The sequence below is a fragment of the Pelecanus crispus genome, chromosome 5, assembly GCF_030463565.1.
Source record: "Pelecanus crispus isolate bPelCri1 chromosome 5, bPelCri1.pri, whole genome shotgun sequence".
Classification (NCBI taxonomy): Eukaryota; Metazoa; Chordata; class Aves; order Pelecaniformes; family Pelecanidae; genus Pelecanus; species Pelecanus crispus.
In genome coordinates, this window is record NC_134647.1 from 13,639,505 (window position 1) to 13,657,721 (window position 18,217).

Sequence of the window (18,217 nt, forward strand, 5' to 3'; positions counted from 1 at the left end):
CTTCCCTGCAGGTCAGGGAAATCAGAATAGCTGATGTACAGTGTCCTCGGGCAGCATCCAGTTCATTCTCCTCTTGGATCACTGAGCTGGGCCCAGTGCTGGTGGTGAAGTGTTGCACTGGCAGGAAGAGGCGTCTAGGGAGCAGCAGAGAAACAGGGCATACATGGATGGTTTGCAGAGGGAACAAAAAGATGCAGTACATACTAGAGAGCAAGAGGGAAGGGGAGACTGTATCCAAGAGAGGGAGCATGAGAGAAAGGGTGTTTGGTTCTAACCTCAGTCTAGCAGACCAAAGACCAAATCTATGTGATATTTCAAGGAGATGGTCGTCTTTCCTTGCCCTCGACTCCATGAGATGCAGCAGTTAAAAAAATGTGTCTCTGCTTGAATCAGTTTGAGTTGGCTCTCCAGCTCTCCACCCACCCACCCACCTACCCACCCTCCTCTGACAACAATATCCAGTTCCTGCCCGTGATCCCCAGAAGCTGTCTGGCTAAATTTAATTCCTGCTGCTTGAACTGTACCTGCAAGGTGGTTGGGGAGGAGAACCAGTCTTGTTAAATAAATTGAGGAGGCGGGGAAGGGAGGATAAATTCTCATTAATGTCCATCATTATTACCTAACATCATTTAGCATGTTAATACTATTAAGTCCAGTAGATAGAGACAGTGGACTGGATGGGTTATATCTGCAGTATGCTATTTCTGTCTGGAGGTGCTGGGATGTTTATTCCCCTTATCTTCCTTACTTCTAAGATATTTTCCTGGGAAATATTAGTCATTACTTCAATCCATCTTCAGCTTGGCAGGCTTAAGTTTTTCACTGCTGGATTCAGAGGCTTGTGTGTTTATAACCCTCCTGTGTTGAACTGGGATGCAGTGCTTCTTGATTGCCCATGCTGTTATCTCGTCCTGCTTAATGCCTGTGTCTGTTGATAGGTGTGTGAGGTGTTAATCCTCTGGTTCAAACATGTCTGCTGTGGTGCACACTAGGGAACAGGCTACTCCAGATCATTGTTTCAAGGTCATAAAAATCCAGTGCAGAATATTCAGGAGCTTTGGCTGTTCTTGGGGTGGTGGTTTTACATTTGTTTTAGCATTTCTTTTGTAGATTATTTTCCATTTAGGTGCTCTCATTCTGGTGCGTACATCAGCCTTGTGCTCTTCGACTGACGGGCTGCCAAGCTGTTTAAAATCCACATGCAAGTGCTTTCTTTTTCATTCTCCTCTGTCCCTTGCTGGAATGAATTCATCTGTGGCATGGAGTAGGATGGCTCATTTAAGCACCTATATTGGCAACATCCAAGTATTTCCTTGTGTTCAGTGCAGGATAAAGGTCGTTGTCAACAGAGGCAAGAGTCTAGAGCAGCATGCACAAATGACCGCTTGAAAGGCAGGGGAACGCAGTGACCCAATGTCAAATTTCACTCTTGAAAAAGGCTTGTCTGGGAGTTTAGTTGGATGAGTTACTGTCTTGAGAAGTCCTGGCTTTTCTCACCCCACTTTCCTGGGCCAAGCACCAGGCAGTCAGCTGTGCTGATACAGCTGTCTGTGAGATCACACTCAAGTGTGACATGGTGTAGATGAAAACACCCCTCCCAAATAAACCTTTCCTAACCCAGATAATGTCAGTGAGTTCTTCTGCAGCCTAGCCCACAAACAGATGTCCTGGCACAGCTGAGAGACTGGCATGCAAGCAACTTCTAAAGCCAAAACTGGCATATTATTGAATTATATCCTACAGGGGCCAGGCATTTGTGTGAGTCAACCACAACACTAACACAACTTGACTGCTGCTCTTGTACAAACATGCTTGTTCAGAGCTAGTCTGAACATCTTTGTACAGCACTACATTGTATCACAGATTACCACTCTGCAGCTTTAATATTGAGGGACCTGAGATAGAGGGTTAATCATACAGTGTTAACGTAGTACCTTGGTCAATGGTTAATATATGTTATTAGCAGGTAACACCCAGAACCTCCTAAAGGTTTGTTGCTAAGATTGCAATGTCAAACCTTTTAATACTAAGAAATGATAGGACACAAACTGCACATGCTGCTCGTCCTTGCCCTGCATGTGCATGTGTCATACCAGGGAGTCCTGAATACATGGCTGCATGTTTCTTCTTAGACTTGGGAGAAGGGAGTGAGGTGCTTTTTGGTTTTAGGAAAACTGAAAAAAAGCCACATCCTACTTTATAATATTTTACTGATGCCAACATGAGCCACCAGCAGAAAAGGCGCTTTAGATTTGGCCAACAAACTCCATTAGCCAAGCTCATGGACTCACTGTTGATGGTGGTTGGCAAGTCAGGAACTGAGTATTCCCAATGAAGTCTACAGTCCTCCTTATCCCAAGCCAAATGATGCTCTTCCTCATGGGTTTTCATCCCAGTCCCACTCTGTGTGTCCAGCAAACCCCTATCTCAGTCATCTGGCATCTGCTCCATGCTACCCCATTTTCTTGCTAATCAGTGCTAGTCTTCTTTGGGTGTCTAGCAGAATTGTACCCTACTCTCAATTCATGTGGGCTCAGTCACAGAGCTGCAGTGTCTGGGATAATCCTGCTCTGGCCCACACTGGAGCATGCCCAGTACACAGAGAGGACTTCAGATGCCAAGATCAAAATCTGTGAGTCTCTGAAAACTGTGAATTTTCCTCCCCACCTCCCAAGAATTTTATACCCTAGACAGATCTGAATCAGTTTTCATGGAAATTGTGAAAAGGTGTTACAATGACATAAAGTTCAGTTCATTGCTCTGAACACTAGCTTGTTTCAAAGAAAATGTTGCTACTTATGGACATTCTTTTTCCCTAGATTTGATTCTAGAAATGTTTGAAATATTTTGACTGAAACTTTGCAAAAATTTTCAGCTTCTATCAGACAGCCAACATGGAAACGTCCAGCTGAAATAACTGAAGCTTGGCAAAGTTATCAGCTGTTGACATCTAAATCCTAAGAGGAAGCGTAGATGAATCGAAAGAACAAGGAATGCTTCTAGCCTTATCTGTGATATCAGAATAAACATTGAAAATATCCTGGCAGCAGGGGGTAGGAATGGTCAGTGTGAACTTTTAGATCCTGCACTGGAGCCTTTAGATGGTACAAGGAAGAAATGAAAAGGTGATGCCTTTGGTGGGAGTTTACAAAATGGCAGTTTACAAAATATGAGAACTCTGGAATTGGTAAAATTGTCAGGTGAGAGAAGGGCATTTGATCACAAATGTTTTTAAATATGTCCTGTCTGTGTGATGGGCACTGTGTTGGCTACAAAGGATTTGCCTTGTAAAGATATTCCTGAAAAAGATCAATGCATATGGGTTTTTATCCCACTTCCCAAGTTTGCTCTTTTGAAGTTATTTTTATGAATTTAAAGATGGAATAATAATCCATATGTAATTTCTTAAGTATAAAAACTTCCCACACTCACAACGTGACATGTTTGTAAATCTCAGCATTTTGGTTATGGCTGCTTATTTGTTTAATTTTTGGGTTGCTTCCCAGTATCACTTATGAGCCAATAATTATTTGTCAGCTTTTTTTTTTAATTGAAGCCACGGGCCATATCATACCATTGATTTCTGAACAGAACTCCCTGCTGGAATCAGCAAGGCTTTCTGGCTCAAAAATGAATAGAAATGATCCAATACTTGGATTATGACTTTTGTAAGGCAGGAGGAAAAAGGAGATAAAAATCTAGTATTAAATATCTCAAAGTAGTTCTTTTGATTCCCCACCACCACCACCACCAACTTTTAGCAACCCAACCGTATTGATTTTTGACTGCATGAATGTTTAAAACAACAAATTCAACAACAACAAAACTCAGTGTTCTCTTCTCTGGGCATCTTGCCTTGTAACCTGCAGCCCAGAGCAAATTTTTACGACGATGTGATAATCTATTGCAAACAAAGGTTTGCAACAGATGCTTGAAACCCCCCAACTACAGCCTGATGAGTGCAGTAACAGATCTAAATTACTTCCATGCCACTGCTGCATATTTTTGATACTGCTGTAGATGGGTGAGAGGGGAAGATGACAGCCCACCAGAGGTGCGTCCTGAGTGTTTAACGTAGTGCCAGACTTGGAGAATAAGCACAGAGCAGAGAGTCTCAGAGGATGAGTGTTTGAGAGCGCTACTCCTGTGGCTGTGGTTGGCTCCCTGCGTGGCTCCTGAGCAGGCTCGCAGCCTCTCTGTGCCTCGGTTTCCCTGTCTGTAGAGCAGGAGAAATTATTTCCCCTCTGGGGCAGCCCAGGGGACTGATTCTGCTGACTGCAGAGCTCAGTGAAACATGGCGCAGTGGGGTTTGTCAGTGGTAGCTGGCTCAGATTTGGGGCCAGGGCTGTTTGCCAGGGCCCCAGCCTCTTCCTTTCTTCACCCTTGGTTGCATGCAACACTGAGGCCAAATCCAGAATTGCCTTTGCTAGCGGTTTTACCAAAGCTGCTGAGCATCCCACCACCCCATGGGTGACACCAGTGGGGATGAGCCACTTGCAGGCAGCCGCCATTGGTGCTGCCCCACTTGCGAGACCCTGCACTTTGGGACATGGGGTGGGGAGGACAGAGGTCACTGCCAGGGGAGAGTGAATCATGGTGCTGCGCTGTAGCAAGGAAATAGCTGTGCCTAGGCAGGGCCAGCTTGGATGTCCTTCTGCCTTGTGTTTCTGAAGTCAGGATCAGAGGGGAGGCCAGGACAGGGGTGCTCAGGACATGGTCCTGGAGTTGCTGGATTTAGCTGTCAGAGCTGGTGCCAGCAGCAGCAGCGGTGGAGTGGGCACGAGAAGGCAGTGGTGGCCTGGGGGCGATCTCGGGAGGAGCAGGCAGCTGTCATCTTCTCAAGTCAGCCTTGCTGCGAGGGACCTAGCAGCTTGCTCCCCTGGCCCTTGGCTTAGGGCTCACCTAGCAGCACTGGTTAAAACAAGGCACAGGAGAGCAAGCTCTGACAGCCTATCTTCTGGAAGGTCTTCACCAGTCCCGGGCTGAAATAGTTCTGTTTCTCATGCTTTTGCTCTGACAGAACTGCCATATTTTTACTTCTTCACTACAGTGCACAGGAGGCTCAAGCCCCAGCCTGCTCGGGGCTGTACAGGCATGAAGCAAAGGGCAGAGGAAACAGATAGCAGTGTGGTCTGGTCTATAAATTGCCTTGAGATGAATTCTTGCTCTTTAGCTCCCTGTGTGATCCTCAGCATCAGTTGTAGTCACCACCATCTTCTTCACTTTCTATCCTTCACCCAGCTTAGCCATTTAGGCTACACTGTGTTTAGAAAGGGAGCCAGTTCTTACTGGACATGGCCAAACTCAGCGAGGCCCCAGTCTCAGCTGGTCACTATGGTTATATGAATGCTAACTTGGAAAATATTCTGCAGGAGCAGTCCCAAGCACTGGAGAGGCAGGAGCATAATGGAGTGGGGATGGTCAGCACCGGCCGTTGTGTTGCCTGAAAGGCTGAAGCTGTGCAGTGTGGGACGAGGGAGTGCGGTGGTTTTGTGGTGTGGCAGATGGATGCTTGTGCCTGGTGTGGTGCTGGCTGGGTCGGCTTGGGTGCCTGTGCGCACACGTTAGGTATGCGGGGTGGAATTTGGAGGGTAAATATTGATGCAGCATTGTCTGAAAACAACCCTGTTTTGAAGCCTGCTTGCAAGCACAGACAGCTCCCATCTAACCTGCATCCTAATGCCCCCGGCGGCTTTGTTTGGCATTTCTATTGTGGGGCTGTCTCCAGAAATGTAAACTTGCTATTAATGACCTTTTTTCTTTTAAAATTAGGTGAAAAACCTGACAACAAATGGAAGATTGGGGCCTTGGTCCCCATGGCAACTGTGTGAGCATTCGGATGGGGACAGCACAGGCTCCTGTATGTGTAGGTCACGTTCATGTGACAGCCCTCGTCCTCGCTGCGGAGGTCGCAGCTGTGAAGGGGCCAGGATCGAGGTTGCAAATTGTTCAAGGTACCTCAGCATCTTTTGCTTTTTAGGAAGGGAACAAGAGTTGTGCCTGTCCACAGCTGAGCTCCTTCCTTGTATTTCTGTGACAATGTTGTTGTACCCCAACCAAACTGAGGTATGTGAGGTCCGGCTTGAAGTTAGTGAAAAATCAAGGAGCCCAAGGGCTCTGAGAGAAGCCTTCAGCCAGGGCTCTTGGAAGATGAACACCCCAAATCAGTGTACACACGAACCTTCCCTACACTGTGCCTCAGTTTCCCTCAACTGTACAGTGTGCAGTGACCCATCAGGAGGAGGTGAGTAAGGCAGAGGTAGTTGTTAGCCAACTGAGCAGTAGTAAGCTAAAAAAATCCAGTAAGCTCATCATTTTTTGGAGTTTGGATTCCAAGGTTGCATTGCCAAAAGCAAGCAGAGCTCCTTCAGAGCAACGCTTGTAAAGACAGGGCCTAGCCTAGCTCCAAGCAAGGCTTGTTGGCCTTGTTCTGTGAGTCTGTGAACTGTCTGCAGCACGCTGGCTAGGTGAAAGCAGTCTGGCAGCGAGCAGCACTTAGGAGGCATGCCTGCTGGGCACAGCACTTAAACAACGCATGTAGCTCAGTTTGTGTCGAAGTGCTGCCTTTCCAGGGAAGCCTGAAGCTTGTGCTTGAGCTGTATGGAAGCTTAATGTCCTCCAGTCTGGTGCCCAAACATGGCCACGATGTTTGTGTCCATGTTACCTCACCACCCTCAGACTGCATCATGTCATGACTCAAGACGATGCAGTAGTGTAAGCACTACTTAACCAAGGTGGGGCCAGCCGGTATTTTTGGTAAGTATTGGGTCAGTACAGTTTTTATCTACTTTATCTTCTCCATAAACGTTCATTCCATTAAGGACAGCTGTCTCTTGACTCCACCCTGGAGATCAGCACTAGTCTTGGCACCAAAAAGTCAGCAATACTCATGTTTTAATTGGCACCTCTCCTTCCAGTTGTGGGCTGTGCTGCCCAAAAGGCGTGCAGTGATTCCTGCCCCTGTGCTGCCACCGTGGGCTGAGCAGAGCCTTCCCAAGGCAGGCTTTTTATGTCAGTGGCAAATGGAAAGCATGCCAGTGGGATGGGTTTCTCAACACTGCTCTGATGGTAAAAGAGGCAGGAACAGCTCCTAGAAGGGGATGAAAAATAGATTATTCACTCTTACGACATAGGAAAACAGCATGGTTTGAAAAATAGGGACATCTGGTCATCCTACATCCGCCTCAGCCCTCAAATTTCCTTTAATTGACTTCATATGGCATTGAGATGTCTTTTCACAAAGAGGGAGCAGGATGCTTAAAGATGAGTTCTATTAGAAAGCTGGAGATCTGAAAATGGAAGGTGTCTATTTCTGTTAAAAATACTGAAACACAAATAGATGCTGAGAATTGGGTTTTGAGGAATTTTTAGTAGAAATTACTTTCTCTTTTTTGTTGCAATAACAGCAACCTTCCATTTGATTTTTTCTTTTCATGATTTTACATACAATCTTTATTTGGGGTTAAAGAGTGGGGAGGTAGTAGGTGGCTTAAAACGTGGCAGAATAAGATGGAATAGTAGGATTTTTATATAAGTGAATTTCTTGTTCTTTGACCTTGTTTGGGGCAGGAGAGGGGAAGGGAAGGAGAGAGAGGGATGAGAGAACAAGAGGAGGAGGGGAGAAATATCTAACAAGGTTCTGAAATAAAGCTGCCAAGAACAGGCAAGAGTTGATAACAAATACAAAAACTGTGAAGGGCAATGTGGGTTTTAACTTTCATCCTCTGCCCTGATTGGTGCTATGCCAGAAAATATTTCTTGCCAGCAGTGTTATTAGTTCAGCAAATGCTTTGAAAATTAACATCTGTTTTTGAGCTTAACTTTCAAGAACCAGAGAGCACCTGAGTTGTTTTTTGACTAGACTTTTTAGAAAGGTTTTCCTTTGTTAAAAAAAAAAAAACAAAAACAAAAACAAATGAGATTTTTTGGCTTAAGGCAGTGAAGTGTCAAGATCAGGCCGTTCTGTAAGACAGAGCATTGCCACTGGCTCCATAAGAAATGAAACCTGCAGCACAGAAATTATGAGATACAGTTCCCTCTCTCCTGCTCTAAGGTTCAGTAGTGCTTCCAAATCAGAGGAAAGTGAGCTTTAATAAATGCAAGACTTTAAAGATGAAAATGTTGGCTTCCGTGTAAGCACACAGTTCAGTTACCACATGGCAGCAGCATCGCAGGAGCCGGCCGCCTGCACGTGCTCAGCCTGTCGCAGGAGTGAGGCGCAGAGCATTTGGCGACATCTCTGTTGCTGAGGTGTGAACTAAGGGATTTTACATCACATTTGCTTCGGGCTAAGTTACCACTGCTCAGCAGAGATGTGATCACTCAGGAAACCGTGAAACTCGATCCTGCCTCTGAGCTCTTAATTGCCTTCTGGTTTCTACAGATTTAAGGTCACACTACAGTGATGTCTGCAGGCGGCCATGAAAGCTAGAAGCAATTATTGTTATTTTTAATGAAATTTGAGATTTCCACTTAATAGGATTCAATGCTGAAGGCTTTAGGAAAACACCACATATTATGAGGTTTGTGATAAAACCATGGGAGCTGGCAGTAGTAGTGCTGTAAGAGATTTAAAGCATCAGTACCTACTGAATTAGTAAAGGGTAGGTTTTTTACATCCTTTGGCACAACTAGCATCAGTGAGCCTCAAAACCTGGACTTTTTTTGCAGAAGAGTCCAGGAGATACAACTTTGGGATCAGCCATTGGCTCAGAAAAGGGGGGTTATAAGACATGGAGGAGATGATAGGGGAATAGTCAGTGAGAGTTACAGCAACCAGACTGTTGCCCAGCAAATTCTAGGAGGCATTTTCAAAATCATTCAATATTGGCTTCATTCTTTTCCTTTCCAATTCTTAAATACTCTGATGGGAGGAAAGTTAGGCCAATGCTAAGCACTTTTGAAACTCCCTTTTCTAGATTTCCCTGGTGTAAAGTCTGGTTGAAATGAATAATCTCTTCTCCAATGAGTTCAATGATTCCGTCAGTGCCTTATGCGTTTTGTTGTTAAGCGTGACATGACATGGGCAGATCATTAGGTAACCTGTTCTCTCTCACCCCCTTTGTTAGAAATGGCGCTTGGACACCCTGGTCTTCCTGGGCCCCGTGTAGCACCTCCTGCGGAATAGGTTTTCAGGTCCGCCAGCGATCCTGCAGCAACCCCGCTCCACGGTATGGGGGCAGGGTCTGCGTTGGACAGAGCAGGGAAGAAAGGTAAGAGATGTTCACAGTGCTGAGTGTTCACTTCTGTGGTTATAACGTTGGTAGCTGGAAGTGGTGGCTCTTCCACGAACGCAGATCAAGGTGGTTTGGCTGCATGCACAAAGCAGAAGGAATTCCAGAGCCTGGGAGGGATGAGGTCACTCACATGCATGGCCACTCTCCTTCCATGAACCTGTGACCATCAGAGACTTCAGAGCTGCCTCCCCTCTCAGGCAGAACCTTTCAGACCTTCACAAGTATTCCTGTCCCCCAAACAGAGGGCTGACCTCCTCAACGAAAGGCGAAGCTGTGCCTGCTGTTAGCAGTGTAGAGTTTATAGATACAGTTACACTGTTCTGATCCGTCCCTGAGGAGGCAATTGAATACGTACAGCTTTCATTGCCAATTGCACGATTCCTAAGTCTGTATTAACTGTGCTGATGCACCAAAAGAAGTTCAAGACAGGATATAGCTTAACTCACAGATTCAGGATTGAGTTTTTGCAGGGCTTTGCATCAGAAAGACATCTTATTTTCCCCCCTCTAAACTAAGCAAATTTCATGCAAAACTACTAAAATACAATACTTTTTGAACCTACAGAGCCATCTGCACTATTACGCTTCTTCAAGCCCAGCCCCTCATTAAACACATGCTTCAAGGCATCCCAATTTGGTTTCCAGATTTGACATTTCATTAAAGGCCACCTCTGCTTGGCAGTAAGCTGTTGCATGTCCCTTGAGTGGTCACTTAAGACAGATCTCTGCATTTCTCAGAATACAAAGGGCAATTCATTTAACTTCCTTGATTCAGGACATTTTAATGTTTGGTTTGATTTGTGGCCATTCAGAATGGTCCTTTTTGGGTTTTAAAGACTACATCTGAGTCAACTACAGTCCTGTGTGATTCAATTTGAGAACAATATTGATGAAAAAGCTGAACAAAATTAAAGTTACCTTTTGAAAAGGGAACATGAAATAGCATTAATTTAGGGCCTGCTTTTAGATGCATATAGCATCTAGTTCAGCTCCAGTTGCAAAGACTAGTTTTTTAGGGTCCAAGCAGCAGTAAGGGCCAGATCCTGTGAAGAGAAGATTGTCAAGCGTTTAGCACCTGCCATTAGTGACAGATCGCTGTTGAGTTGACCTCCCATTAGTCATCCCATTGAAAATATTTACCATCCACTCTCTCTTTTTATGACACACGGGCTTCAGCTTATGAGCTCTTTTGTGGATTCAGTGCATAAAAGTTATGAGCTTAGAGCACTTTCAAAAACCTGATCTTGACCATTTATTCCAACTGTCTCAGTGAGCTCAGCCCTGTTAACCACTCCCCATTCTGTACAAAGGGTACAGTTCTCTGCCATGAACAGGATTATTGCTAATCTGACTCTTGTGTCAGCCTTCTGCTGGCTTTCTGTGCATGCATGAATTGCACCCAAATGCAGCAGGCAGTCTTGCATCCATCACCATTTTGTCCCTTGGATGTGCTGACATGGATGTTTTTTGAGCAATGCACTTTCTTCTTTCAGATTCTGTAATGAGAACAGTCCATGTCCATTGCCGATATTTTGGTCTTCATGGGGTCCTTGGAATAAATGTAGTGTGAATTGTGGTGGAGGGATTCATTCAAGGCAGAGGTCCTGTGAAAATGGAAATACATGTCCAGGCTGTGCTGTGGTATGTATTGTTTATTGACATTGCATAAGGGGCACCTATTGACATCTAGCATCTAGGAACTTGGTATTTAATTCCTCTCTCCATATTGGTTTTCTTTCTCAAGCTAAAAGAAAATGATATCCTCAGCTTTTGCTGGCGAGGATGCTGAAATGAACTGGGAAGCAGAGAGGTGGCAGATTCCCAAAGTCAATGAAGTTGGTGTGAGGGAGTGTGTGTCACCGTGTGTGTGTAGGTGCACGCACACGCAGTTAAGGCCAGACTGGTGTACAGAGGACTTCCTTTAGGCCTCTGTAAGCTTAGATACCAAGTCCTTTACCTGAAAGCACTATACTTTTTTTTTCTTCTGTCCCACTCCCACGGATGATCCTATTGAGTCAAGGAGGCCCTACATGCGTCAGAAATGAGTCTCACTGTCATACTTGAGTAATAACTGGTCAAACACCTAGTTAACCCATCAGTGAGGCAATGGCTACCCATTTTCTCTCTTTATTTTCCCTTTCCTATTCTGGCAGCTGTTTCATGCAGCTGTTTTAATTAGTTTTATGAAGAGTTTTCTTTCAGTGTAAGCAGATTTGATCTGGAACCTCCCATCTGTTCACAAGCTGTTTGGCATTTACTCTAGAATCATAAGGTCCTGAAGCACTACATTTCTTTCCCTCTGCCAGAAAAGACTGGTCTATTTATTTATTTTTAAACAAGAACACAATGTTTGTCACTGGAATTTCTCCCACTAGCGGCGAGAATTTTAAAGACCCCAAATCACGCCATTCCCTTCCAGCCAGAATGTTGTCTGTACTCGATGCTCTACACCAAGGATGGCAAATGGTTCATAGCCCTCACTAGAGAGTTGAAAAAGCCAACCAAACAAAAATAGCTGTAAAAAGAGATAATCTAAACCCATCTTAAAAACAAAACAATAAAATTTTCAAGGAATAAACTTTACTGACATTTTGTCCTCATGGGGCTCCTCTAGGCTGACCTGAGAGCAGCATCTCAGGGTCACAGCAGAAAACTTGCTTGCTGTTATTATTATCTATTGCCTGAATTATTCTCCTGCCCATAATGTACCACGCTTTCAAAGCCCCACAGGACTTTGAGTCAGCAAAGAAACACAAACCTGAGGGAGACATAAAAATAGCAAGCATAGTTCACCCTTGAGGTACTCCTGAGGCTATACACCACCACCGCCTCCATAGTCACCACATTTTGTGCTGTGCCCAGCACTGGCTTGTGTCTGTGAGGTCAGATAAGGTGGATGGAGGTTGTTTTAGATGCAGAAGGTGGTACCCTCTTATTTTCTGGGGTGTAAATAAATCTCTGACAGTTAGGCTGCTGCTGTTTAATAAGTAAGGAGAGAGTGGGTTTCCTTCTTGGCAGGAATATAAGACCTGTAACCCGGAGAGCTGCCCAGAGGTGCGCAGGAACACACCCTGGACCCCTTGGATGCCTGTCAACATCACCCAGAATGGTGCCCGCCAGGAGCAGCGCTTCCGCTACACATGTCGTGCCCAGCTGTCCGATCCCCATGAGCTGCAGTTTGGGAGGAAGAAGACCGAGAGTCGATTCTGCCCCAATGATGGCTCAGCAGTGTGTGATACTGACTGTACGTCTTGCCAGCTCTGGGGGACCATAGGGCAAGCCTAGATTTGGTGGTGGAAGGGGCATTCTCTCAGAACAACCAGAACCTGATTGTGTCTACATAAGTCTCAGCACATATGACTAGTATCATTGCAGAATGGCAGGGATGGAGAGAGCCCTGTGACTTAGAGGTCAACACAGTTGTGAGCTCTGTGCTTATGGCGGTGTATAGATTTGTTCTTGCTACTGCCAGGCTGCCCCAAAGAGAACAGGCAAGTAATGAGGGTGTAGAGAAGAAAAGGGCCATTCTACAGGACAGTGTGTCTTCGCTCTTCTTTCACCCTGGAGGTCCCCTTGTGCACTGTCTCTGGGTTTATTCCCCTCATTATGGCTGTGATACAAGGCAGTGTCCTGAACGCACAGCCTCAACTGCCACATTTTGCTGCCCAGAAAGGTCATTTATCAGGGTTATCAATAGACTCAGTTTGTGTGTGTACAGATTTCATTTTGCATCTAGCTTAGCTGTAACCCTGTGGAACAAAACTCTTGCTAAGGGCTTTCAACAGAAACTCTTCCCCAAGGCACATAAATCCTGATTTTATTAGTGAGCTGAAGCCCTTTTTAAAAGCCCAACAACTGATTAATTTGTGATCATGTGGTATCTTGTTTGTTTTCCTTGAAGCTCTTGTTGATGACCTCCTCAAGACTGGTAAGACCTCTGCAAGGATTATCAATGGGGGCTGGTCCTTTTGGGGGGCCTGGTCTTCCTGTTCCAGGGACTGTGAGTTGGGCTTTAGGATCAGGAAGAGAACATGCACAAACCCTGAACCTAAAAATGGTGGCTTGCCCTGCGTGGGGTCAGCGACAGAGTACCAAGACTGCAATCCGCATCCCTGCCCAGGTAAGCATGATCATCTTCCTGCATGAAATTCAGAGGTGTTATTCCCCATCTTAATGGTAGAGCCACAAAAAAAAAAAAAACCCAAAAAATCAGTATTTCCAAGCTGCGTTTTTTTCTTTTTTTTTAATTTGGGGGATTTTTCCTTAATTTTTTTTAAAGCTATTGTAATGACCTGTGTATGTGATCTTTAGTGCTTTAACTTATGCTTCACCTAGGCTCAGAGGGTAACACAGCCACATCTCTAGAGGAAGTAGTATCATGGCTTGTCTAGCAATTTTTTGCTTCAGAAATGTTTGATGCTCCATCCAGTGGAGGGCACCACGGTGCATCTGCACCTTGATGAGGAGACAGGCTTAATAAATGTGGCTTAATACTGTGTAGAGATGCTTGATGTGGTGGTTCTTCTTGTGAACACTTGTTTCTTCCCCCTCTCCTGCTTACGTATTGTTCTTGCGATGGGCATCTACTCTTGACATCAGTTACCATTTCCTGCACAGCCAGCAGGGAGTATTCTTGCCTGGTTTCCTGGTTTTCGAGTTTGTCCTCATGTTTATGTTGCACTCCTGGTCCAGAATAGTAGTAATAGACCATTGACTACTGTATTCTCTCTCACTTATCCTTATCCTTGCACTGTAATAACTATCTAAACTAAATTTAAGTGATCTTACACAAAGTACCTTGCCTCTTTGCAGTTCTAGCAATTATCTACCTCTGGCAATATAGTTTGTGGCTTACATTTGAAAATGCTATATTGTAATAGTATTATTATGATTCTAAAATTCAATACAAAGATAAAATTCCAATGCAGATAGGAAAATATGATCAGAATGTGCAGCAAGAGCATAGCAAGAGTGTCAAATATTGCACTCTATGGCCTATAAAAAGAAAATAACTCTAGCACTATAAAGGCAGCTATTAGTACTATTTTGGAAGCTCTCAGTGGCTTTTCACTAATGTCTGTGCCCTTCTTCTGTGCTGTTTTCTCCCCTTGGACACTATGATGTTTTACAATCTGTTCTGAGTGCATGAGTACTATTTCTCTGTGTCTCCCTCCTTCCTGCCTCACTCAGTGTGTATACACAAATCCTGGGTTTCTCTTGCACTAAGTCATCAGGTTATTATCTTCTGAAATAATGGCATGTGGGCTTTCAGGTCAGGCAGCCTAGTAGCCTGACAAGGAGGGGGGGGTGGGAATCAGGGATCTTAAGTCCCTCCCTGGTTTTACTATTAACCTGTTATGGGGCTGTGCTTAGATAAAGCCTCTGAGTTTCCTGAAGGTTGGAACTAGAGGACTCAGGACCCCCACAGAAAGGTGCCATATAAGCTCCACTTAGGTTGTACAGCACTTTTTTCCCAAGTAAATCAGGAGACAATATAATAGTAATGGCAATGTTGTTTTATAAAAAAGTGTAGAATAGAACAGAACAGAACAGAACAGAACAGAACAGAATAGAATAGAATAGAATAGAACAGAACAGAATAGAATAGAATAGTTCAGTGACTACCCTAAAGAATAGTTTCTATTTTGGCACTTTATCATGCAGAGTCTTTTTGTGCATAGACTTCGTTCTGCATCTGCAGAGTGCAGCACATTCACACCCTCCCTTGATATGAAGTTCTTGTTGTCAGGGTGCAAGAAACTGCTAGCTAGTCTGGGCAGGGTGGATCTGGAAGGTGAGATACTGGGGATCTCCAGCTTTGTCACAGTGAGAGGAATAACCAATGGCATCTACCTCTCTCTCCTTGCTTTTCAATGTCCTTCAGTGAAAGGCTCATGGTCTTGCTGGACTCCTTGGTCTCACTGCTCAGCAACCTGTGGAGGAGGACACTACCAGCGCACGCGGACTTGCACCAATCCAGCTCCATCTAGTGGAGAGGATATCTGCATTGGTCTGCACACTGAGGAGGCCCTTTGCAACACGCACCCATGTGAAGGTAGCCAGTTCTTGTCCCTGCTCCACCTGGATTGGGTGGTGGTGGGAGCAAGGCACATGTGCAAAATGTTTAAAAAATAAATCAGAAACACGACCAGTTAGAAGGTTTTCTGTCCATTCAGTAAATGTCTGTTGAGCCAGGGAAAAAGGAGACATCCCAGTGTTCAACTGCAATGCATCACCTTTCTCTTTACCTGTTCACTAGCCCATGCTCTGGCATTCTGGTGCCAGACAGGCAAAATCCTGTTAACAGCTGATCCATTTAAAGTAACTGAAAAATCAGGAGCTTGGTTCTTCAGTGTGGAAGCTTACAAGACAAACAAAAGGAGTCACGAAGCATCAATCTGTACAGTTGCTGAAGAGACAATCCTTCCTTTTTCTTACACAGACAGGCAGATGAGCATGTGCTACAACTCAGAGGACAGGGTTTAGATCTGTGCTGGTTTTGAACTGCCTTTGAGTATTTCTGATCCACTGCAGGATGACTTCTACCCTTAGGAACATCAGCAAAACTCTCTAACTGCTGTAATTTGTGCTGGCTGCTTGGGATATCCTGGGAGGCCACCTCAAAACTTGGAGGTCCTGGTACAGCATTGCCCCATCCAGATCCTTGCATGTCTTTAACCAAAGAGCTAATATAGGAGCTTTTAAGACAACTCCATGCTGCGCAGTGCTCCGCCAAGGGTTGGTTCAGTCTGTATTAAGAAAACTACAACCTGACAAGTAGGGTATGATGCTTGCATTGTTATTTGTATTGAGAAAATTAAATCCACTAAAGGCCCCTGGATTAGATGTGTGAGAAAGGCCCAGGCCAGGATCTAGATATCCTTCAGCATGGGAGAAGTTTGGTATGTAAAGGGATCCTTTTCCTTCTTGGTGATGTTGTCTGTGTGTTTTCCTGATCTTGGATTTCAGGTGGCTGGTCAGAGTGGTCAGAGTGGAGCCTGTGTAATGAAGAGGGCATCCAATACCGCAGCCGTTATTGCGAGGTACACAGCCCAGACTCTTCACAGTGTGTCGGAAACAGCACACAGTACCAAGAATGCCTGTATAATGAAATTCCTGGTATGTACAGTGTGATGGAGGAGGGAGAGGGTGGGCCAATTTAGGACAGAAGCTTGTGCCCTGACTGTCAAGCTAGGCTGAGGTTTTCTGTACTATAAATTGGGTTTGGATGCTTCTAGAAAAACAAGCAAACAAACAAACATGCTTTAAACTCCCTTGTGGCAGGCACAGGGTAACTGGCATTCCTTTAAGGCAGCTTGGCTTTTCTTTAAAGTGGAATCATCTAGATCTGTAATAAATAACTAGTATTTCTTCACCTGAATTGAAGCTTTTAACATTGCGTAGTTCATCTCAGGCTGGGTTATAAAAATTACCTCCATTCTCAATATGGATATGGGCAACAGAAGGTCCTTGAGTTCAGGTATCAAAAGAAGCATCCCAAAAGAGCGAAGCAATAAGGTGAGGCAGATGGAGAAAATTGGTGTGTGAAGTGGGGAGATTAATCAAGGGTCTAACAGAGCAACACTGTTGATGGACAGATGGTCATCAACATCTTCCACCCTGTATTTTGTGGAAATTGAATCTCTCAGGCAAATATTTGATATGGGTCTAGACTGAATAACCCCTTTCCACATGTTCTTTTCTGGATTACAGTGCCCTGACTTAAAAATCTGAGATCTCTAGGCAACGGTACTCTTCTTTTTCATGGTTTTCTCAGCTATCTTCTTTCCCCTAAATCAAAGAAGCTAAACAGTGATCAGGTAACAGTACTGGAATTGTCAGGTCTTTGGAGAGGCTTTGTTGCATGTGTTTCACACTCTAAGCTTATCATTCAATTTAGAGAGACTCTCAGCTTGCTGCAGAACACGTGAGCAACTTCTCGTGTCTGGAGCACAGGGGGTTTAATTACTTAAAGAAGTAAAGTGATGGCAAAATGACAACTTTCTCCTATCTTCTCTTTGTTTAGTGATCCTGCCAGCCTCCAGCATTGATGAGAGCACGAACTGTGGAGGTAGGGTACCACTAACTATATATCTTATTTTTATCTTAACCTGGCTTCTTTTCTCCCTGTGCAGTATCAACCAAACCATTAATCTATACAGCTCATATCCCACTGATAGCCTTAATTCCACTGGAGTCTTGCTGTCTGAGTCAGACTGGAGGAATGTATCGCATGTCCACTTGTCAGTTCCAAGATTTTTATTTATTTCAGGGTTTGGGTTGGCCACTGAGGGTCATTAATTACCAGGGAGCACATTGCTTGTCTGTCTCTACCCACAGGGTAAATGGTTCAGGAGAAAGGAAGGGATATTCCTCATTCCACCACTGTAAGCCTCCAGATGTTTGGAGGCAGGTGTTTTTAAATAACCTATAAAGATTTCAGTGAACAGGATGTCTTAGACACATTCTTTGCTGATATAGGACAAGATTAGAGTTTATGCTTGTCCTCCAAACACTTCCTTTCATTCAAGTCCTCACCTCTCACAGAAGTTTTGCAGGTAACTTGGAAAGATCGTCATTAGTGTCACTTTTCCACTGCCCTAGGAGCCCCTACGATAAAAATGCAGACAGGAGAAAATAGCAGGTTCCTTCGACATTTTAAAATGCTAGTTTCACACTAATGACCGTGTCAATTCCTGCTAGCATCACATCCCTGTTTTCCTGAAATCTAGATGATCTACAGGCTGCCAAAATCTCTTCTCCCTGTGGAGAACATGGCAAAAAAAGGCATGCCACCTGTGTCATGGAAATGCGGCCTCTCACAGTTTGTGACTGTGGGGCAACCAAGGGAATTAAGATTTCAGCACCTGCAATGTAACAGTTGGCTTTCTGCGTCACTCCTTCTCCCTCAGAGGGTGCAACATACCTGCCTCAGTTCCAGGACTCTGCTATGGTTTGCACTCTGCTGTTGTGCACTGTATG

The 18,217-nt window shown here is 44.6% G+C and overlaps 1 protein-coding gene across 3 annotated transcripts in view; it reads left to right on the top strand.

Annotated features, from left to right (window-relative positions):
* SEMA5B (semaphorin 5B) overlaps window positions 1-18,217 on the top strand; it is a 138,802-nt gene that overhangs the window by 102,009 nt on the left and 18,576 nt on the right. The window contains exons 12-19 of one of the 3 annotated variants that reach the window (XM_075710035.1): window positions 5,773-5,954; window positions 9,069-9,212; window positions 10,729-10,876; window positions 12,254-12,479; window positions 13,137-13,355; window positions 15,120-15,290; window positions 16,205-16,354; window positions 17,262-17,306. In XM_075710035.1, coding sequence (XP_075566150.1) covers window positions 5,773-5,954; window positions 9,069-9,212; window positions 10,729-10,876; window positions 12,254-12,479; window positions 13,137-13,355; window positions 15,120-15,290; window positions 16,205-16,354; window positions 17,262-17,306 — 1,285 coding nt within the window. The remainder of the gene's footprint in view (window positions 1-5,772; window positions 5,955-9,068; window positions 9,213-10,728; window positions 10,877-12,253; window positions 12,480-13,136; window positions 13,356-15,119; window positions 15,291-16,204; window positions 16,355-17,261; window positions 17,307-18,217) is intronic. The other 2 variants (XM_075710037.1, XM_075710036.1) reach the window with 2 other exon arrangements.